The following is a 23,993-nucleotide window of genomic DNA, read 5'->3' as shown; positions in this document are numbered from 1 at the left end:
AGTTGAGGTATACCAAACTTTTTTGATATACTCAGAGGACCGTTATTAGCATGTTTTAACTACTCCTATGTAAATAGTAGATTATCGGACACTCAACAAGAAAGTGTGATTTCATTATTACTGAAACAGGATACAAGTAGTAAATATAAAGATCCATTTAAAAAAAATTGGAGGCCCCTTACACTTCAGAATGTATAGCACATGGAATTAAAAAGGTATTTTAGGATATTATTAATTCGAATCAGAGAGGTTTTTTACATGGACGATACATTGCAGATAATATAAGACAAGTACTGGAAACAATAGAACACTGGGAAACCACACCTGCTATTCATAGCTGACTTTGAAACAGCTTTTGATGAAGTACGACTGGAGTTTATATACACTGCTCCAAAAAATAAAGGGAACACTTAAACAACACAATGTAACTCCAAATCAATCACACTTCTGTGAAATCAAACTGTCCACTTAGGAAGCAACACTGATTGACAATACATTTCACATGCTGTTGTGCAAATGGAATAGACAACAGGTGGAAATTATAGGCAATAAGCAAGACACCCCCAATAAAGGAGTGGTTCTGCAGGTGGGGACCACAGACCACTTCTCAGTTCCTATGCTTCCTGGCTGATGTTTTGGTCACTTTTGAATGCTGGCGGTGCTTTCACTCTAGTGGTAGCATGAGACGGAGTCTACAACCCACACAAGTGGCTCAGGTAATGCAGCTCATCCAGGATGGCACATCAATGCGAGCTGTGGCAAGAAGGTTTGCTGTCTGTCAGCGTAGTGTCCAGAGCATGCTCAAACGGTCAGAAACAGACTCCATGAGGGTGGTATGACGGCCAGACGTCCACAGGTGGGGGTTGTGCTTACAGCCCAACACCGTGCAGGACTTTTGGCATTTGCCAGAGAACACCAAGATTGGCAAATTCGCCACTGGCGCCCTGTGCTCTTCACAGATGAAAGCAGGTTCACACTGAGCACGTGACAGATGTGACAGAGTCTGGAGATGCCGTGGAGAACGTTCTGCTGCCTGCAACATCCTCCAGTATGACCGGTTTGGCGGTGGGTCAGTCATGGTGTGGGGTGGCATTTCTTTGGGGGGCCGCACAGCCCTTCATGTGCTCGCCAGAGGTAGCCTGACTGCCATTAGGTATTGAGATGAGATCCTCAGACCCCTTGTGAGACCATATGCTGGTGCGGTTGGCCCTGGGTTCCTCCTAATGCAAGACAATGCTAGACCTCATGTGGCTGGAGTGTGTCAGCAGTTCCTGCAAGAGGAAGGCATTGATGCTATGGACTGGCCCGCCCGTTCCCCAGACCTGAATCCAATTGAGCACATCTGGGACATCATGTCTCGCTCCATCCACCAATGACACGTTGCACCACAGGCTGTCCAGGAGTTGGCGGATGCTTTAGTCCAGGTCTGGGAGGAGATCCCTCAGGAGACCATCTGCCACCTCATCAGGAGCATGCCCAGACATTGTAGGGAGGTCATACAGGCACGTGGAGGCCACACACACTACTGAGCCTCATTTTGACTTGTTTTAAGGACATTACATCAAAGTTGGATCAGCCTGTAGTGTGGTTTTCCACTTTAATTTTGAGTGTGACTCCAAATCCAGACCTCCATGGGTTGATAAATTGGATTTCCATTGATTATTTTTGTGTGATTTTGTTGTCAGCACATTCAACTATGTAAAGAAAAAAGTATTTAATAAGATTATTTCTTTCATTCAGATCTAGGATGTGTTGTTTAAGTGTTCCCTTTATTTTTTGGAGCAGTGTATAAATGCCTGGAATATTTCAATTTTGGAGAATCCCTTATAAAATGGGTTAAAGTCATGTATAGTAACCTTAGGTGTAAAATAGTAAATAATGGCTACTTCTCAGAAAGTTTTAAACTGTCAAGAAGAGTAAAACAAAATCTAACAATAATATCAAGCGTTTAGAAATCCAAGGCTTAAAAACAAGAATGTCATTGTACGCTGATGATTCATGTTTTCTTTTAAGTCCACTATTTGGATCCCTCCACAGCCTCGTAGAGGATCTAGATACTTTTTGTAACCTCTCTGGATTAAAACCAAATAATGATAATAATATGTATTGGAACACAAATAAATACAACTTTTACATTACTGTGTAGTTTACCAATAAAATGGTCTGATGGTGATGTGGACATACTCGGTATACAGATCCTGAAATAAATAAATGATGTCACTCTAATTCATTTTTATAGAAAGTTAACAAAAATGGATTCAATCTTGCTACCATGGAAAGGAAAATACCTGTCTATTTGTGGAAAAATCACCCTGATTAACTCTTTCTAGTCATATTCCAGTTTACCTATTTGCTTACGGTCTTGCCTACACCTAGCGAACAGTTATTTCAATGATTATATGAGAAAAAAATATTGCCTTTTATTTAGAACGGCAAAACCGGACAAAATTAAACGGGCCTATTTATATAATGAATATCAATTCGGAGGGCAAAATCAAATCAAATTTATTTATATAGCCCTTCGTACATCAGCTGATATCTCAAAGTGCTGTACAGAAACCCAGCCTAAAACCCCAAACAGCAAGCAATGCATGTGAAAGAAGCACAGTGGCTAGGAAAAACTCCCTAGGAAAAACTCCCTAGAAAGGCCAAAAACCTAGGAAGAAACCTAGAGAGGAACCAGGCTATGAGTGGTGGCCAGTCCTCTTCTGGCTGTGCCGGGTGGATATTATAACAGAACATGGTCAAGATGTTAAAATGTTCATAAATGACCAGCATGGTCAAATAATAATAATCATAGTTGTTGTCGAGGGTGCAACAAGCACGTCCGGTGAACAGGTCAGGGTTCCATAGCCGCAGGCAGAACAGTTGAAACTGGAGCAGCAGCACGGCCAGGTGGACTGGGAACAGCAAGGAGTCATCATGCCAGGTAGTCCTGAGGCATGGTCCTAGGGCTCAGGTCCTCCGAGAGAAAGAAGGAGAGAATTAGAGAGAGCATATTTAAATTCACACAGGACACCGGATAAGACAAGAGAAATACTCCAGATGTAACAGACTGACCCTAGCCCCCCGACACATAAACTACTGCAGCATAAATACTGGAGGCTGAGACAGGAGGGATCAGAAGACACTGTGGCCCCATCCGATGATACCCCCGGACAGGGCCAAACAGGCAGGATATAACCCCATCCACTTTGCCAAAGCACAGCCCCCACACCACTAGAGGGATGTCTCCAACCACCAACTTACCGTCCTAAGACAAGGCCGAGTATAGCCCACAACGATCTCCGCCATGGCACAACCCAAGGGGGGGGGCAACCCAGACAGGAAGACCACGTCAGTGACTCAACCCACTCAAGTGACGCACCCCTCCCAGGGACGGCATGGAAGAACACCAGTAAGCCAGTGACTCAGCCCCTGTAATAGGGTTAGAGGCAGAGAATCCCAGTGGAGAGAGGGGAACCGGCAAGGCAGAGACAGCAAGGGCGGTTCGTTGCCTTTCCGTTCACCAGCCTTTCCGTTCACCTTCACACTCCTGGGCCAGACTATACTTAATCATAGGACCTACTGAAGAGATAAGTCTTCAGTAAAGACTTAAAGGTTGAGACTGAGTCTCTCACATGGGTAGGCAGACCATTCCATAAAAATGGAGCTCTATAGGAGAACGCCCTGTCTCCAGCTGTTTGCTTAGAAATTCTAGGGACAATTAGGAGGCCTGCGTCTTGTGACCGTAGCGTACGTGTAGGTATGTACGGCAGGACCAAATCGGAAAGATAGGTAGGAGCAAGCCCATGTAATGCTTTGTAGGTTAGCAGTAAAACCTTGAAATCAGCCCTTGCCTTAACAGGAAGCCAGTGTAGGGAGGCTAGCACTGGAGTAATATGATCAAATTTTTTGGTTCTAGTCAGGATTCTAGCAGCCGTATTTAGCACTAACTGAAGTTTGTTTAGTGCTTTATCCGGGTAGCCGGAAAGTAGAGCATTGCAGTAGTCCAGCCTAGAAGTAACAAAAGCATGGATTAATTTTTCTGCATCATTTTTGGACAGAAATTTTCTGATTTTTGCAACGTTACGTAGATGGAAAAAAGCTGTCCTTGAAATCAGTCTTGATATGTTCTTCAAAAGAGAGATCAGGGTCCAGAGTAACGCCGAGGTCCTTCACAGTTTTATTTGAGACGACTGTACAACCATCCAGATTTAATTGTCAGATTCAACAGAAGATCTCTTTGTTTCTTGGGACCTAGAACAAGCATCTCTGTTTTGTCCGAGTTTAAAAGTAGAAAGTTTGCAGCCATCCACTTCTTTATGTCTGAAACACAGGCTTCTAGCGAGGGCAATTTTGGGGCTTCACCATGTTTCATTGAAATGTACAGCTGTGTGTCGTCCGCATAGCAGTGAAATGTAACATTATGTTTTCGAATGACATCCCCAAGAGGTAAGATATATAGTGAAAACAATAGTGGTCCTAAAACGGAATCTTGAGGAACACCGAAATTTACAATTGATTTGTCAGAGGACAAACCATTCACAGAGACAAACTGATATCTTTCTAACAGATAAGATCTAAACCAGGCCAGAACTTGTCCATGTAGACCAATTTGGGTTTCCAGTCTCTCCAAAAGAATGTGGTGATCGATGGTATCAAAAGCAGCACTAAGATCTAGGAGCACGAGGACAGATGCAGAGCCTCGGTCTGACGTCTTTAAAAGGTCATTTACCACCTTCACAAGTGCAGTCTCAGTGCTATGATGGGGTCTAAAACCAGACTGAAGCGTTTCGTATACATTGTTTGTCTTCAGGAAGGCAGTGAGTTGCTGCGCAACAGCTTTTTTCAACATTTTTTGAGAGGAATGGAAGATTCGATATAGGCCGATAGTTTTTTATAATTTCTGGGTCAAGATTCGGCTTTTTCAAGAGAGGCTTTATTACTGCCACTTTTAGTGAGCTTGGTACACATCCGGTGGATAGAGAGCCGTTTATTATGTTCAACATAGGAGGGCCAAGCACAGGAAGCAGCTCTTTCAGTAGTTTAGTTGGAATAGGGTCCAGTATGCAGCTTGAGGGTTTAGAGGCCATGATTATTTTCATCATTGTGTCAAGAGATATAGTGCTAAAACACCTTAGTATCTCCCTTGATCCTAGGTCCTGGCAGACTCAGGACAATGGAGCTTTGGAGGAATACGCAGATTTAAAGAGGAGTCCGTAATTTGCTTTCTAATGATCATGATCTTTTCCTCAAAGAAGTTCATAAATGTATTACTGCTGAAGTGAAAGCCATCCTCCATTTGTGAATGCTGCTTTTTAGTTAGCTTTGCGACAGTATCAAAAAGAAATTTCGGGATTGTTCTTATTTTCCTCAATTAAGTTGGAAAAATAGGATTATCGAGCAGCAGTGAGGGCTCTTCGATACTGCACGGTACTGGCAGAAATTATTACCGTAAATTCCAGAATATAAGCCGCAACTTTTATCCAAGGCTTTGAAGCATACGGCGTAAACAATGACGCGGCTAATATATGGATTTTTCACGCTTTCAATTTTTAGAATAGAATGTTATAAATATGGGGGATACAACCTTCCCAGCTCTGCAGATTTTGCTGCGAAGAGACAGAATCATTTGATAATTTGTTTTAGTACTGTCCATATGTAGCTTGTTTTTTGTCACAGGTCCAGGAATGGCTGAAGAATTGCAACATTTACCTGCAGTTAACTCTGCAGATAGCACTATTGGGTGATCTGAAAAGTCATAGTCAATCAATCAATAATATAATAATACTTTTAGCAACAAAAAAATGAAAGAAATTTACAGTCTGTAGAAATGATAGGAATAGAAAGGTTCAGAACTTTTGTGAAACAGCATAGCACAGTGGAAAAATATATGGCAAATAGAAATCCAATATGGATGGTGTCAAGAGATAGATGGGAGGGGTTGAATGGAGCTGAAGGTTGGGAATAATAACTAATAACAACAAGGTAACTAATGTAAAACATACTGTGTCCGTAAAATGTATATAGCTTCAGAACTTTTGTGAAAGAAATAGATGGTTGAGGTTAGAGGAAGGACAGGAGTAAAAACAAACAAAATATAACTATTGTAAAATAGGCTGTGCCCGTAAAATGTATATAGTATTTATAAGCTGGAAGTAGAAGCCTAAGCGTTGTTCTTCACTAGTTTACTCCAATTAGGGGAGGGGTGGTAGTGTTAGAAAGTAATAAAGGAAAATATATTTTAAAAAGATGTGTATATACACTACCGTTCAAAAGTTTGGGGTCACTTAGGAATGTCCTTGTTTTTGAAAGAAAAGCAAAAAAAGGTATCCATTAAAATAACATAAAATCGATCAGAAATACAGTGTATACATTGTTAATATTGTAAATGACTATTGTAGCTGGAAACGGCTGATTTTTAATGGAATATCTACACAGGTGTACAGAGGCCCATTATCAGCAACCATCACTCCTGTGTTCCAATGGCACGTTGTGTTAGCTAATCCAAGTTTATCATTTTAAAATGCTAATTGATCATTAGAAAACCATTTTGCAATTATGTTAGCACAGCTGAAAACTGTTGTTCTGATTAAAGAAGGAATAAAACTGTCCTTCTTTAGACTAGTTGAGTATCTGGAGCATCAGCATTTGTGGGTTCAGTTACAGGCTCAAAATGGCCAGAAACGAAGAACTTTCTTCTGAAACTCGTCAGTCTATTCTTGTTCTGAGAAATGAAGGCTATTCCATGCGAGAAATTGCCAAGAAACTGAAGATTTCGTACAATGCTGTGCACTACTCCCTTCACAGAACAGCACAAACTGGCCCTAACCAGAATAGAAAGAGGAGTGGGTGGCCCCAGTTCACAACTGAGCAAGAGGACAAGCGCATTAGTGTCTAGACAGACCCCTCACAATTTCTCAACTGGCAGCTTCATTAAATAGTACCCGCAAAACACCAGTCTCAACGTCAACAGTGAAGAGGCGACTCCGGGATGCTGGCCTTCTAGGCACAGTTCCTCTGTCCAGTGTCTGTGTTCTTTTGGCCATCTTAATCTTTTCTTTTTATTGGCCAGTTTGAGATGTGGCTTTTTCTTTGCAACTCTGCCTAGAAGGCCAGCATCCCGGAGTCGCCTCTTCACTGTTGACGAGACACACTAGTGTACTTGTCCTCTTGCTCAGTTGTGCACTGAGACCTCCCACTCCTCTTTCTATTCTGGTTAGAGACAGTTTGCACTGTTCTGTGAAGGGAGTAGTACACAGCATTGTATGAGATCTTCAGTTTCTTGGCAATTTCTCACATAGAATAGCCTTCATTAATTGCAAAAGGGTTTTCTAATGATCAATTAGCCTTTTAAAATGATAAACTTGGATTAGCTAACACAACGTGCCATTGGAACACAGGAGTGATGGTTGCTGATAATGGGCCTCTGTACACCTATGTAGATATTCCATTGAAAATCTGCCGTTTCCAGCTACAATAGTCATTTACAACAGTAACAATGTCTACACTGTATTTCTGTTTAATTGTATGTTATTTTAATGGACCAAAAAAATATATTTTCTTTCAAAAACAAGGACATTTCTAAGTAACCCCAAACTTTTGAACAGTAGCGTATATATATGTATGTATATGTGTATATGTATTTGTATGTATGTGTATATGTATGTATTTACAGTATGTATGTATAAATATACAGTATATATATTTGCAAATAAATATATTGTCACGCCCTGACCTGAGAGATCCGTTTTTCTCTGTTTGGTTAGGTCAGGGTGTGATGTGGGGTGGGCATTCTATGCTATCTATTTCTTTGTTTTGGCCGAATGTGGTTTCCAATCAGATGCAGCTGTCTATCGTTGCCTCTGATTGGGAATCATACTTAGGCAGCCTTTTTCCCACCTGTGTTTGTGGGTAGTTGTCTTCTGTTTTGTATAGTGTACCTGACGGAACTGTTTGGCTTTTCGTTTTGTTATTTTTTGTTTGAGTGTTTTTGATAAATAAAATCATGAACACGTACCACGCTGCACTTTGGTCCCCTTCTTCCGACGAACGGCGTTACAGAACTACCCACCAAAAAACGGACCAAGCAGCGTGAGCAGGAGAGGTGGACATGGGAGGACATACTGGACGGAAAGGGATCCTGGACGTGGGAGGAGATCCAGGCCGGATGGGATCGCCTCCCATGGGAACAGGTGGAAGCAGCGAGAGAGGAACAGCGACGAGACCGGGAGTCACGGCAACAACGGAAGACCGAGAGGCAGCCCCCCCCCAAAATGTGTGTGGGGGGGGGCACACGGGGAGATTGGCAGAGTCAAGGTGGAGTCCTGAGCCAACTCCTCGTGCTTACCGTGGGGAGAGTATGACTGGTCAGGCACCGTGTTATGCGGTGAAGAGCATGGTGTCTCCAGTGCGCAGCCACAGCCCGGTCCGTTCTGTGTAAGCTCCCCGCAGTTGCCGTGCTAGAGTGGGCATTCAGACAGGAAGGATTGAGCCGGCTCAGCGTTCCTGGTCTCCGGTGCGTCTCTTCGGCCCAGGTTATCCTGCGCCAGCTCTAAGCACGGTATCCCCAGTTCGCCAGCACAACCCAGTGCGGCCTGTTCCAGCTCCCCGCACTTGCCGGGCTATGGGGGGATCCAGCCAGGACGAGTTGTGCCAGCACTGTGCTCTAGACCTCCGGTGCGCCTCCACGGTCCAGTGTGTCCTGCGCTGGCTCTACGCACTATGCCTTCAGTGCGCCTTCATAGCCCAGTGCGTCCCGTGCCAGCTCTCCACACTCACCGAGCTAAAATGGGCATCCAGCCAGGGCGGGTTGTGCCAACCCTATGCTCCAGACCTCCAGTACGTCTCCCCAGTCTGGTGGGACCTGTTCCGGCTCCACGTAAGAAGCCTCCAGTGATGATCCATGGTCCGAAGCCTCCAGTGATGATCCATGGCACGAAGCCTGTAGGGATGATCCATGGCCTGGAGCCTGTAGGGATGATCCATGGCACGAAGCCTCCAGTGATAATCCATGGCCCGGAGCCTCCAGTGACGATCCATGGCACAGAGCCTGCAGTGACGATCCATGGCACGGAGCCTGCAGCGACGGTCCCCTGTACGGAACCTCTAGCAACGGTTCCCAGTACGGTGCCTCCAGCGACGGTTCCCAGTACGGAGCCTCCAGCGACGGTTCCCAGTACGGAGCCTCCAGCGACGGTTCCCAGTACGGAGCCTCCAGCGACGGTTCCCAGTACGGAGCCTCCAGCGACGGTTCCCAGTACGGAGCCTCCAGCGACGGTTCCCAGTACGGAGCCTCCAGCGACGGTCCACGGTCCTGTGATACAAAAGCGGAGGGATCAGCGGGCGGAGCGGGGGCTACGCACCGAACCGGAGCCACCACCATGGGTAGATGCCCACCCGGACCCTCCCCTATAGGTTCAGGTTTGCGGCCGAGAGTCCGCACCTTTGGGGGGTGGGGTACTGTCACGCCCTGCCCTGAGAGATCCATTTTTCTCTGTTTGGTTAGGTCAGGGTGTGATGTGGGGTGTGCATTCTATGCTATCTATTTCTTTGTTTTGGCCGAGTGTGGTTTCCAATCAGAGGCAGCTGTCTATCGTTGTCTCTGATTGGGAATCATACTTAGGCAGCCCTTTTCCCACCTGTGTTTGTGGGTAGTTGTCTTCTGTTTTGTATAGTGTACCTGACGGAACTGTTTGGCTTTTCATTTTGTTGTTTTTTGTTTGAGTGTTTTTGATAAATAAAATCTTGAACACGTACCACGCTGCACTTTGGTCCCCTTCTTCCGACGAACGCTGTTACATATATGGGGGATTGGAAGTGATGCAGACAATTACATTGATGGAAGCTACAATCTATCTGCAATATTAAAGCCGATCTGCCCCCTAATAAATGTTTTTTTTTTTAATAAGATTGTTCCTGTAGAATTTCCAGTGCTGCTCCCAGGTATCCTATTTCCATGACTGACTGTGCTGCTCTACGCCAAGGACAACTCAATGTCATTTAAACTGGATGCAATCTAATTCCTCAGTATTGCTTTTTCTATCTGTACTCCAAACAATACCTCCTTATTACGGGCCTGCACTTCACTAGGATCCAAAAATGTCAAATTGACGTGGGGTGAAAATCTCACAGCCATACCCCACACATAGTGCCTTCAAAAAGTATTCACATTCTTGACTTTTTCCACATTTTGTGTTACGGGCTGATTTTAAAATGGATTACATTTAGATTTTGTACACACAATATCCCAGAATGTCAAAATAGAAAGTAGAAATGTCAACGTTAAAAACCTTGAGCGGTTTCCTTCCTTTCCGGCAACTGAGTTAGGAAGGACGCCTGTGTCTTTGTAATGACTGGGTGTATTGATACACCATCCAAAGCTTGATTAATAACTTCACCAAGCTCAAAGGGATATTCAATGTCTGCTTTTTTTTTAACCCCATCTCCCAAATAGTTGCCCTACTTTGCGAGGCATTGGAACCCCTCCCTGGTCTTTGTGTTTGAATTTATGTTAGAAACTTACTGCTCTACTGAGGGACCTTACAGATTATTGTATGTGTTGGGTACAGATCAAATGTATTTATAAAGCCCTTCTTACATCAGCTGATGTCACAAAGTGCTGTACAGAAACCCAGCCTAAAACGCCAAACAGCAAGCAATGCCGGTGTAGAAGCATGGTGACTAGGAAAAACTCCCTAGAAAGGCCAGAACCTAGGAAGAAACCTAGAGAGGAACCAGTCTATGAGGAGTGGCCAGTCCTCTTCTGGCTGTGCCGGGTGGAGATTATAACAGAACATGGCCAAGATGTTCAAATGTTCACAGATGACCAGCAGGGTCAAATAGTAATAATCACAGTGGTTGTCGAAGGTGCAACAGGTCAGCATCTCGGGAGTAAATGTCAGTTGGCTTTTCATAGCCGATCATTCAGAGTATCTCTACCGCTCCTGCTGTCTCTAGAGAGTTGAAAACAGCAGGCCTGGGACAGGTAGCACGTCCAGTGAACAGGTCAGTGTGCCATAGCCGCAGGCAGAACAGTTGAAACTGAAGCAGCAGCACGGTCAGGTGGACTGAGGACAGCAAGGAGTCATCAGGCCAGGTAGTCCTGAGGCATGGTCCTAGGGCTCAGGTCCTCCGAGAGAGAAAGAAAGAGAGAGAGAATTAGAGAGAACATACTTAAATTCACAAGGGACACCGGATAAGACAGGAGAAATACTCCAGGTATAACAGACTGACCCTAGCCCCCCGACACATAAACTACTGCAGCATAAATACTGGAGGCTGAGACAGGAGGGGTCGGGAGACACTGTGGCCCCGTCCGACGATACCCCCGGACAGGGCCAAACAGGCAGGATATAACCCCATCCACTTTGCCAAAGCACAGCCCCCACACCACTCGAGGGATATCTTCAACCACCAACTTACCATCCTGAGACAAGGCCGAGTATAGCCCACAAAGATCTCCGCCACGGCACAACCCAAGGGGGGGGCGCCAACCCGGACAGGAAGATCACGTCAGTGACTCAACCCACTCAAGTGATGCACCCCTCCTAGGGACAGCATGGAAGAGCACCAGTAAGCCAGTGACTCAGCCCCTGTAATAGGGTTAGAGGCAGAGAATCCCAGTGGAGATAGGGGAACCGGCCAGGCAGGGACCGCAAGGGCGGTTTGTTGCTCCAGTGCCTTTCCGTTCACCTTCACACTCCTGGGCCAGACTACACTCAATCATGGGACCTACTGAAGAGATGAGTCTTCAATAAAGACTTAAAGGTTGAGACCGAGTCTGCGTCTCACATGGATAGGCAGACCATTCCATAAAAATGGAGCTCTATAGGAGAACGCCCTGTCTCCAGCTGTTTGCTTAGAAATTCTAGGGACAGTAAGGAGGCCTGCGTCTTGTGACGGTAGCGTACGTGTAGGTATGTACAGCAGGACCAAATTGGAAAGATAGGTAGGAGCAAGCCCATGTAATGCTTTGAAGGTTAGCAGTAAAACCTTGAAATCAGCCCTTACCTTAACAGGAAGCCAGTGTAGAGAGGCTAGCACTGGAGTAAAATGATACAATTTTTTGGTTCTTATCAAGATTCTAGCAGCTGTGTTTAGCACTAACTGAAGTTTATTTAGTGCTTTATCCTGGTAGCTGGAAAATAGAGCATTGCAGTAGTCTAACCTATAAGTGACAAAAGCATGGATACATTTTTCTGCATCATTTTCGGACAGAAAGTTCAGGTATTTTGCGATGTTATGTAGATGGAAAAAAGCTGTCCTTGAAACAGTCTTGTGATATGTTTGTCAAAAGAGAGATCAGGGTCCAGAGTAACGCCGAGGTCCTTCACAGTTTTATTTGAGACCACTGTACAACCATCACGGTTAATTGTCAGATTCAACAGAAGATCTCATTGTTTCTTGGGACCTAGAACAAGCATCTCTGTTTTGTCCGAGTTTAAAAGTAGAACATTTTCCGCCATCCACTTATGCCTGAAACACAGGCTTCCAGGGAGGGCAATTTTGGTGCTTCACCATGTTTCATCGAAATGTACAGCTGTGTGTCATCCGCATAGCACTGAAAGTTAACATGATGTTTCCAAATGACATCACCAAAAGGTAAAATATATAATGAAAACAATAATAGTGGTCCTAAAACGGAGCCTTGAGGAACACCGAAATTTACAGTTGATTTGTCAGAGGACAAACCATCCACAGAGACAAACAGATATCTTTCCGACAGATAAGATATAAACCAGGCCAGAACTTGTCCGTGTAGACCAATTTGGGGTTTCAATCTCTCCAAAAGAATGTGGTGATCGATGGTATCAAAAGCAGCACTAAGGTCTAGGAGCACGAGTACAGATGCAGAGCATCAGTCTGACGCCATTAAAAGGTTATTTACCACCTTCACAAGTGCGGTCTCAGTATTATGATGGGGTCTAAAACCAGACTGAAGTGTTTCGTATACATTGTTTGTCTTCAGGAAGGCAGTGAGTTGCTGCGCAATAGCTGTTTCTACATTTTTGGAGAGGAATGGGAGATTTGATATAGGCTGATAGTTTTTAAAATATTTTCTTGGTCATGGTTTGGCTTTTTCAAGAGAGGCTTTATTACTGCCACTTTTAGTGAGTTTGGTACACATCTGGTGGATAGAGAGCCATTTATTATGGTCAACATAGGAGGGCCAAGCACAGGAAGCAGCTATTTCAGTAGTTTAGTTGGAATAGAGTCCAGTATGCAGCTTGAAGGTTTAGAGGCCATGATTATTTTCATCAATGTCTCAAGAGATATAGTACTAAAAAACTTGAGTGAGGTAGTCATTCAAAAATCATGTTAAACACTCACTATTATTGCACACAGAGTGAGTCCATGCAACTTATTATGTATCTTGTTAAGCAAATGTTTTATTCCTGAATGTATTTAGGCTTGCCATGACAAAGGTGTTGAGTACTTATTGACTCAAGACATTCTAAAAACATAATTCCACTTTGACATTATAGAGTATTTTGGGCAAGGAAGTGACACAAATCTCAATTTAATCAATTTTAAATACAGGCTGTAACACAACAAAATGTGGAAAACATCAAGGGGTGTGAATCATTTATGATAGCACAATAACACAGTTAAAAGAAGTTATATTTATTTGACCTGTGAGGCAAACTAACTGTTTCATAGGACTGGTCTTACACATCCTCAATATGATGTCTTAAGAGAGACTAGCATAAGGGCTAAGATATCTGTCTAACCTGCATTTGAAATCATAGATAAAAAATATCAGAGCCTAAGGCTCTGGTGAAGCTCTCTGTGTCTTGGCATTAAAGCTGAGTCGCTCTGAGTCATGTCTCAGGCCAACTTCCAGATAAACAGGAAGTTAGAGAAAGCAATCGCCAAGTAGATTCGGCAACATATGCCTCTATGTCTTGGCACTGCTGGCAGGCACACTCGGGCTGTAATATGTGAATCCATCCATTCAACCGGCACCACAAGCCACTCACTACTGTGTTTTACCTCGCTGCTTTCAGACTTTGCCTCACGGTTTCCCCTCATGGTTTTCTCATCCAAGTCCATGGAAATGGACGGGTTAGGGATGGAAGTTCTGGAACACCAGGGAACACCTAGATAACAGCGAACCAGCAAGGTCTGCTATTTTGAAACTAAGGTCTGCTCCTTGTGTTTTGACAAGCTAGGTTGTGGTCTGTTTCATGCAGTATATTTTCCTTGGCGTTTTGGACGCAGTGCGTACAGGTTTACGTAAACAACGTGAGTTAGGAGGAAAGGACTGGACATTCTCTGGGAGTGTTTTTGTTATCTCTGCGTAGATTCACTGGTGATGAATGTATCCGTCTGCCTTGTCAAGATGGTGCTTCTCTTCTCAGAGGCAGGAAGCAAGGAAGTGAGGATGTTCCAGTGACAGTACTCGTATTTCACATACAAATGCGCACCATATGTGATATATATGTGCCTCACTGTTTTCAGTGATTTACTGTGGATGTGAAGGAGTGGCATTCATCACATATTCAACCTGTTTTGACTCACATTGGCACTGTTGATGACTATCACTCTATCTTTAAAAATGTATTATTATTAACATTTATCGATCAATTCACAATCCTCCACATTAATTCTGCAGTTTTCATCCTCAAACATTTGCAGTTAGCTCTTGAAACAGTGCAACTGATTTGTATGCATTTGATGAATACAACCTTGTAATCCACTGGATAAAAACTGCCCTGTGCTGACATTGACATGTTATCCATAAGGGCAGTGTGCTGTAAATAAGTTTTGCTCTTTGCTCTTTCCATTAAGGCAATTACAGTAGGTTCTTCTCTAGCCCACTCTCAAAAAGGCCTCTGTGTTTCGGGGTCAGTCTGAAGAAGATGTGATTCCAAACACTGGGGTAGTAGTCATGAGTCAGATGTTGTGAATTGAACAAAGAGCTGTTCTCCCCAACTTTTTTCAGTGACAGACATTTTCCCTCTCTAGGCTACTACATTCACACAAAAAACAAGTATTATTTATATGATTGTGAATATCATTCCCTGTGAATTCCCTATTCCTCTTTATATTGCATTACAGCGTGATGAGAACAGCGTGAGGGCATTTTAACATTTTGCTTCATAAGGCATTATACAGCCTTAAAATGCATTATGCATAGCTCATAATTATTTTAATACATATGAAGACGGTATCAATAGGAAGTGTTACCAAATTGTGATTTGGAGCTCATTTTTCCCAGTATATACAGTGCTTTCAGAAAGTATTCATACCCCTTGACGTATTACACATGTTGTTGTGTTACAGCCTGAATTCAAAATGGATTAAAAAAAGACATCTACACGCAATACCCCATAACGACAAAGTGAAAACAAGTTTTTAGAAATCTTTACAAATTTATTGAAAATGAAATACAGAAACATCTCATTTACATAACTATTTACAGCCCTGAGTCAATACTTTGTAGAAGCATTTTTGGTAGCGATTACAGCTGTGAGTCTTTTTGGGTAAGTCTCTAAGAGCTTTGCACTCCGGGATAAAATACTTCAAACTCTGTCAAGTTGATTGTTGATCATTGCTAGACAGCCATTTTCAAGTCTTGCCATACATTTTCAAGCCGATTTAAGTCAAAACTGTAACTAGGCCACTCGGGAACATTCAATGTCATCTTGGTAAGCAACTCCAGTGTAGTTTTGTCCATGCGGTTTAGGTTATTGTCCTGCTGAAAGGTGAATTCAACTCCCAGTGTCTGTTGGAAAGCAGACTGAAACTGTTTTAAAATTAGCCTTATGGTGAAATCCCTGAGCAGTTTCCTTCCTCTCCAGTAACTGAGTTTGTAGTGACTGGGTGTATTGATACACCATCTAAAGCCTAATTAATAACTTCACCATGCTTTTTTTGTGTTTTTTCACATCAACCAATCTGTGCCCTTCTTTGCTAGGCATTGGAAAACCTCCCTGGTCTTTGTGGTTGAACCTTTGCTTGAAATTCACTACTCGATTGAGGGACCTTACAATTATCTGTATGTGGGGTATAGAGATGAGGTAGTCATTAAAAAAATCATGTTAACAACTTTTATTGAACAAAGAATGAGTCCTTGCCACTTATAATGCGATTTGTTAAGCATATTTTTACTCCTGAATTATTTTAGGCTTGCCATAAGAAAGGGTTTGAATACTTATTGACTCAAGGCTTTTCATTTTGTATTAATTTCAAAAATGTTCTACAAACTAAATTCTACTTTGACATTCTGGGTGTATTGTGTGTTAATCAATTACACATTTAAATTTAATACATTTGAAATTCAGGCTGTAACACAACAAAAAGTGGAAAAAGTAAAGGGGTGTGAATACTTTCACAAGGCACTGTAAGCCTTGTGGTGCAATATCTCAATATCTCTTTTGTTATTTGCCTTTGTGTTGTCATCTCATACTGTTTGGAAAAAATATATTCTCACAGCTAGAAGCGAAACAATATGGCTGTGAAAGAACAGGAAAGTCCTTCGGGGGATTGAAAAGAGAGTGAAAGCTTTACCAGCTTTTGCCATAAGATTAAAACCACACACAAGTGAATTTAGACTCAATTTCATTGTCCTGCTCCTTGCAGGGCTTTGAGTAAGAGATACACGCTGGCATATATGTCATTGTTTGGCCTCTAGGACAATGATATGGCCGGTTGTTTGTTAGGTTATTGTTTTGGGTAATCAGTGTTGGGCGGTTTACTTGAGAAATGTGATCCTTTACTGATTACAGATTACATTACAATGAAAGTAATTAGTAACATATGACATTGGATTACTCAAAATTAGTAATAATAGTTAATTCCATTTCTATCACTCAAATTTTTCCCTATTATTCAATAGAAGAACAAACAAAAAATGATATCAAGTCATCGAAACCTCTTAATGTTTCAGTTTTTTCTTTTAACAATCAGCAGTTAACATACAGTATGTGGTAACAGAGGGTTTACAATACATACTCTAAAATGTACAAAATAAATATAAAAAAGGGACATATTGATGCGCAAAAAATGTCCCAGTGTCACAAACAGAGGTGGTATCAGATCTAACTGTGATGTTCCACTGTTAGCCAGAGTTGACTAGAAGTAAATCCACTCTAACTAAGTACCGTTGCTTATATGTGAATTTGAGTTCGGAACACGTTGGATGCATGTTGCATGAGGTTGGGTCATATTCTCCTGGAGAATCTGGTCTTCCCATCGGTTCGGCCTCCTTTGACACTAGCAAATCTCTAGCCAGTCACCACGTGGGGCGTTCCCAAAGCATATTGTAGGTGCTGCGTGGTGACAGACAGCGCATCCCAGTACGAAGCGCGATGCACAGTGCATTTATCATCCTTTTTTCTTACGACAGGTACATTCACTGCTGCATAGGTAGCCTTTATTGCCCTACCAAGCAAAAGAGCTGTAACTGCACATTTGATCAAAAATGTGTTTTTTGATACATTAAATACATGCTTTATCATGTGGACAAATCTCCTGCGTCCACTGTGCTGTTTTATGGAGAAAATGGGGGGTCATGTTTGCTTTAACTGCAAAAAGTTAGTAAAAATAAAGGAAAAAAGCAGTAACTGCCATCACACATGTCAGTTACTGCCTTCTACCTTGGTTTCATCAAACTTTGGGCTGCAGTTTCTATGGTTTACCTTGGTATTATTGATTGTTCTTTGCTGATACAAATATCAAACTATATGAAACTGCATAGCCTATATGAGGAGAAAATAGACTCAAGATGATAGGATAAGTGTGCTATGATGATGCTTGGAAAGTTGTATGTCAATATACTGTATACTATGTCTGATTATCTTAGATTTTAGATTATTTCTGTTTTTAGATTTTAAATTATTTCTGTTTTGGGGGGTTTGGGAGAGGATGCAATATTGTCATCGTCATGGCATTCCAAGACAGTTTACAATGAGAATGGATCTCTGTTTGCATCTGTCCACGTTGTTTGTATATGATTGAACTTTAGAGGGAATACGTTTCTTTATCATCTTTCCAGTTCTTCTATCCATTCCTGCTCCTGACCCTCCTGGAGCAGAGATGGGGAAGAGATGACTCAGTCTGAAGGCACGTTGAGACTATTGACCATAGTACAAGGTTGTCTAATTTAATTGAAAAAAAAAATGGTAAAGCAGTAGGGTTTATGTTTTCAAATTATCATGTCTATACACTTGAACTGGCCATTTCCATTTTCAGCTGCAATATTTTGGAACTGTTACTGCATTTGCATCTCTTGGTGGTGGTGCGTTCAATGCATAATTTAGAGGTGAAGTCATTCGTGTTATGGCATGGGAGAGACTCAGCACTGAGCCGAGACTGATCACCCCCAAAGTAGCATGGTGGTCTTTGTGTTTCTCAAACCCCCTGAACCTGCTCTCTGTCTATCCCTCAATCTGTCTGATCGCACTAGCGTAACTGGCTGTGACCTCTTTTCAGGCTCCGGAATGTAGGCCATGTCAGCTTTTCCAGTCATGCGCTCCATTGTCACCTCCGAGTTGTCAACGCCGAAGTCTCCCCTCGCGACACCAAGATGCCTGTCTGATTTCACCCTTAAGTGTTGACGTCCTTTAGTGTCACTATGGGATACAGTATTAATGCATAACACTCCGCTTCCACCTAAAATGGCAAGACTCCATTGTCACTGAAAGTAGCCTATTGGTTATTGTTACCTTTTTTGTGGTATACATACCTTATTTTTAAACCTGTAATCTTTACCACAGTTGCTTATGAGAAGAAGGAAAAGTATGTTGCACACTATAATACTTTTTTTTAAAGTATACAACATTTGGGGGCCACATGCCAAAAGCAAACAAGCAAAAAGAAAAAAAAAGAAAAAGAAAGACAACCTCACGTCCACCGCATTTGCAGTTTTTCTATATTTCTCTTACTATGTATGCAGTGTATTTTGGACATGATCATTACCAAGATGTTGCACTTGTTCACTATGCTCCTTTGTCTTGTCAGGTGGGGGGCACTAAGACAGGAGTGGTGCGCTACGTGGGGGAGACTGACTTTGCCAAGGGTGAGTGGTGTGGCGTGGAGTTGGACGAGCCCCTGGGGAAGAACGACGGTGCAGTGGCTGGAACCAGGTATACACCATCTGTCACCAATCTCTCTCTCTCTCTCTCTCTCCCTCTGCCTCTATGTCTGTCTCTCTTTATCTCCCTCTCCTGCTTGATTTAACTCCCTTGCATGTGTTCACTCTCTCATTCTCTTGCTGGATCTCTGCTGCAAGCTCTCTCTGTATTCCTCCTCTATTCCCCCTTTATCATTCTCTTTCATTCTTTATTTCTATTATTCTGTCTCTCACTCGGTCTCTTTTTCTGTCCTACACACACGCACTCTCACATGCACACACACAAACCCCCCCACACACATACACCTGTCTGGCAAATCTAGCTGTAGGCTTAGTAGTGTCTTCAAAAATCAATCATGTGTGGTTTAGTGTCAGACAAGACGGCATCGTTCTAATTTTAGCTACAATTCCTCTGTATGGTAGACGATTAGAGCTAGGCTTTCCCCTCTGTAACACAATATTCAACTGAATTATTTTCAAAATGGTGAAAACATGAATCGCTGTGCAAACAGAATATGGCTTCACTCTCCAGAATATGACTTCACTCTTCTTCTAATTACAAAATGAATGTCACATTCTGTTTTGAGATGGAACAGTATCTGTGCAGGCATAAGCTAGCGGCAACATGCTCCAGTTCCCTCCACTTTCATATTTGATTTATTGCAACCTGCTTTTGAAAGATCTTACCACTGCAAATATTGCAACCCACTTAACCAGAAGCATGGTTTCCGCCCTTAAAGTGACTGATTTCTAATAAAATACCTGTTGATGTAAGGGAATACTCGACAACGACTAGCCATGACTTGTCACAAATCACATTGCAATGCATTTTACAGTAGTATTTTATAAATGCCACAATACGGTATAAGTGAATTCACCACAACAAGCTGTTTTATATGGAAACCCATACCCGCTGCAAAAAATGTAAAAATGTAAGCCTCATGATTTGTCAACATGCACAGTTAGTCTGTGCTTCCGTCTGATCAACAGTAGCCTACTGATAACAACCACAGCTGCAGGTAGCCTAGAGAAGCCTACAGTATGCGCTTTACTCCCATCTCAGCCAGGGAAAATGTAACGTCATGTTTTTATAGCCTAAGCTATATATTTATAGCGTAAAATAGGCCACATTTATTTGTGTTCTGAGAAAATTAGAATTTGATCAAATTTGGTTTATATTCATACTTCGGGTGGCTAGGCTACCTAGGCCTTTTCAATCCAAAATATTGACTGGAATTAATCAATCAACACAAATGTGATGACATACTGTATGAGAATATTTGTAATTACAAATGGAAAGGCCTACACGATGCAAGCCTGCATACAGCAAGCTGAAACCTGTTCGTTTTTGTCCAGTTGCAGTTATTGTCTCTGTGTAAAGGGTTCTGATTTTTCATCCTCCCTAGGGCCAGGAGTTTTTCCAGGACTTATTTTTTTTTTTACCATATGACCTGATTAGAAAAATAATCTGTTCCCATCGTAGCCCGTATAATTTTTTTTTTTTTACAGCTGATTTATTACAATGTCATACACTACCACTAGGATCCAGAGTTGGTCAGGTTAGCCTACTACCAGATCAGGAAAAACTCTGGGCCCCAGGAAAATAATTCCCCCCCCACCTCTCTGGGACCTGTCGTGCCACCTCTGAAATCACCACATAATATTACTATTTGTATGATCTACATTTGACATGTTTTTGGTGATGGGGATGGGCTTCACCGACAGTGTCACCAGCAAAGCACCCCCACAGCATAACACCTCCTCCTCCATGCTTTACGGTGGGAAATACACATGCGGAGATCATCTGTTCACCCACACCGCGTCTCACAATGACAGTTATGTGGCTCAGTGCAGCCGGCAGTTACTGCAACAATTTCAGAATATATCAGGCTGTTACTGCAATTTCAGGTAAAAACTTAATAAAACAAGTCTCAAATATTAAGAAAATGTCTATACATTTCAACTGTTTCAAAAACATTGCTCTGCTATTACCATTTTTACTGTAGGGCTGTTGGCTCAGCTAGACAATTCTGTTTACACTGCCCTGCTTCAAGGGGGGCAACTGTCGGGCAAGTGTCGTGCACTACCTCCGGAGGTAGTGGTCGAGACGTAGCAAGTACGCAAGTTTACATTTTAGTAATACACTACCGGTCAAAAGTTTTAGAACACCTACTCATTCAAGGGTTTTTCTTTATTTTTACTATTTTCTATATTGTAAAATAATAGTGAAGACATCAAAACTATGAAATAACACATATGGAATCATGTACTAACCAAAAAAGGGTTAAACAAATCCAAATATATTTTATATTTGAGATTCTTCAAATAGCCACCCTTTGCCTTGATGACAGCTTTGCACACTCTTGGCATTCTTTCAACCAGCTTCATGAGGTAGTTGGCAAGTTTTAACAGGTGTTCAATTAACAGGTGTGTGCCTTCTTCAAAGTTCATTTGTGGAATTTCTTTCTTTCCTTAATGCATTTGAGCCAATCAGTTGTGTTGTGACAATGTAGGGGGGTATACAGAAGATAGCCCTATTTGGTATTCTTCAAATAGCCACCCTTTGCCTTGATGACAGCTTTGCTCACTCTTGACATTCTCTCAACCAGCTTCACCTGGAATGCTTTTCCAACAGTCTTGAAGGAGTTCCTACATATGATGAGCTCTTGTTGGCTGCTTTTCCTTCACTCTGTGGTCAGACTCATCCCAAACCATCTCAATTTGGTTCAGGTCAGGTGATTGTGGAGACCAGATCATCTGATGCAGCACTCCATCACTCTCCTTCTTGGTAAAATAGCCCTTACACAGCCTGGAGGTGTTTTGGGTCATTGTCCTGTTGAAAAACAAATGATAGTCCCACTCAGCCCAAACCAGATGGGATGGCGTATCGCTGCAGAATGCTGTGGTAGCCATGCTGGTTAAGTGTGCCTTGAATTCTAAATAAATCACGACAGTGTCACCAGCAAAGCACCCCCACACCATAACACCTCCTCCTCCATGCTTTACGGTGGGAAATACACATGCGGAGATCATCTGTTCACCCACACCGCGTCTCACAATGACACGGCGGTTGGAACCCAAAATCTCCAATTTGGAATCCAGACCAAAGGACAAATTTCCACCGGTCTAATGTCCATTTCTGGTGTTTCTTGGCCCAAGCAAGTCTCTTCTTCTTATTGGTGTCCTTTAGTAGTGGTTTCTTTGCAGCAATTCGACCATGAAGGTCTGATTCACACAGTCTCCTCTGAACAGTTGATGTTGAGATGTGTCTGTTACTTGAACTCTGTGAAGCATTTATTTGGGCTGGCAGTGTATGTGTTGCCAATGGTATTTTTCCAAAAGGTGTACTACCTACCTAAGGTTAGAGTTAGGTTAGAATAAGGGTTAAACTGAGGGTTAAGGTTAAGGTTAGGGTTAGAGCTAGGGTTAGGGTTAGTAGATAGTTAGTTGAAATGTTACTGATAGTCTACAGATGGACTATCCAAATAAATTGGTACCGAGATATCGCTTCTCTCCTCCCTCCTCTCCTCTAACCCAGGTACTTCCAGTGCCCGCCCAGGTTTGGCCTGTTCGCCCCCATCCACAAGGTGATCCGCATCGGCTTCCCCTCCACCAGCCCAGCCAAGGCCAAGAAGAGCAAGCGGATGGCCATGGGGGTGTCGTCGTTAGCCCACAGCCCCAGCAGTTCATCCATCAGCTCTGTTAGCTCTGTGGCTTCCTCGGTGGGCGGGCGGCCCAGCCGCACTGGCCTGGTGAGAGATACATAGGCACAAGTATACACACACACCAATGTATTTTCATAACTATAACTGCAAATCTAATGGGCTTGTATGAGCACATCCATTAAAATGTCTCCCAGGTTCTTGGTCAGAGAGGACAACGATCCCAAAGTGTTTAAGAGAAAAAAATGACAGACGAACGCAGTAGAGACACATTACATAGAATACTAAAAACACGTTGGCTATTGAGGAACAGCACATACATACGCAAGAGAAACAAAGAGATAGTATTGGTATCTTATGAGTATTGATGAAAATGTCTCTCTGTGTACTCTGAATCCCCTCCCCATCCTGTCAGTCAGGTGACATATTTGGAAGAGTAGGCATAGGATGTGCGTGTAGCACATTGGGTTAATTAACCGTTTCCCCTCAGCCAGCATTAGGACGCTCTAATTATAACGGTCTGGCATGCTCTCACTCAGGCGGCCATCTTAGTGCTTGCCCTAGGGCTAATGTACAATACAGACACACCTTCTCTATTGTCATCAAACAGAGTCTGCTGTAGTCACACTGTCACTATACCTTTCGTTGCCTCAGGTGGTGTGTGTGTGTGTGTGTGTGTGTGTGTGTGTGTGTGTGTGTGTGTGTGTTAACATGCACCTGGGGGACCCAGTTTGGCCCTCTGTCTGTCCCCTTCTTCACTTACTCCCTAAATACTATTTGGATCACAATGCAGATCTGTTCAAATCACGTGTCCAGGGCAGGGGTAGGCAATTCTGATTCGAGGACCATATCGGGACTTTGTTCATCAAAGTAATTTGCGGGTGGGAAAAATATGTATTATCATGTCTACATACTTTCTATTTCGCTTTAGACCTTCAAGTGTCAACTTCAAGTAATTTTTTATCCAAAATAATGTAATTTAAAAAATATATATATTATTAAAAAAAAGCACATTGGGTTAACAGACATCCACCATTTTATTGGCTTGTGGGCCGGATCCGGCATGGTGTCATATGTTGCCCACCCATGGTCCAGACCTGTATTTATGTTTAGTTTTCTCCTAATTAGTTTTTCTAATGCTCCAAGACTAAATGAAAGCCCTCAACCTGAATGAAATAATAATCTAACCATATCATGAAATCCCTGATCCATGCAGAATAAAAATAACTTATGTGATTTGGTAATGCCAGCACTCCTTTTCCTTGTATTTT

General features: G+C 42.6%; 1 protein-coding gene across 6 annotated transcripts in view; it reads left to right on the top strand.

Annotated features, from left to right (window-relative positions):
- The window catches only part of clip2 (CAP-GLY domain containing linker protein 2), an 84,375-nt gene that overhangs the window by 33,469 nt on the left and 26,913 nt on the right, over positions 1-23,993 (top strand). For all 6 annotated transcript variants that reach the window (XM_014197855.2, XM_014197854.2, XM_014197857.2 and 3 more), the window contains exons 4-5: positions 18,949-19,073; positions 22,599-22,812. In XM_014197855.2, coding sequence (XP_014053330.2) covers positions 18,949-19,073; positions 22,599-22,812 — 339 coding nt within the window. The remainder of the gene's footprint in view (positions 1-18,948; positions 19,074-22,598; positions 22,813-23,993) is intronic.

Source organism: Salmo salar, chromosome ssa04 (genome assembly GCF_905237065.1).
Source record: "Salmo salar chromosome ssa04, Ssal_v3.1, whole genome shotgun sequence".
NCBI lineage: Eukaryota > Metazoa > Chordata > Actinopteri > Salmoniformes > Salmonidae > Salmo > Salmo salar.
The sequence above is the reverse complement of the archived record's forward strand: the minus strand, read 5'-3'. Positions and strand labels throughout refer to the sequence as shown.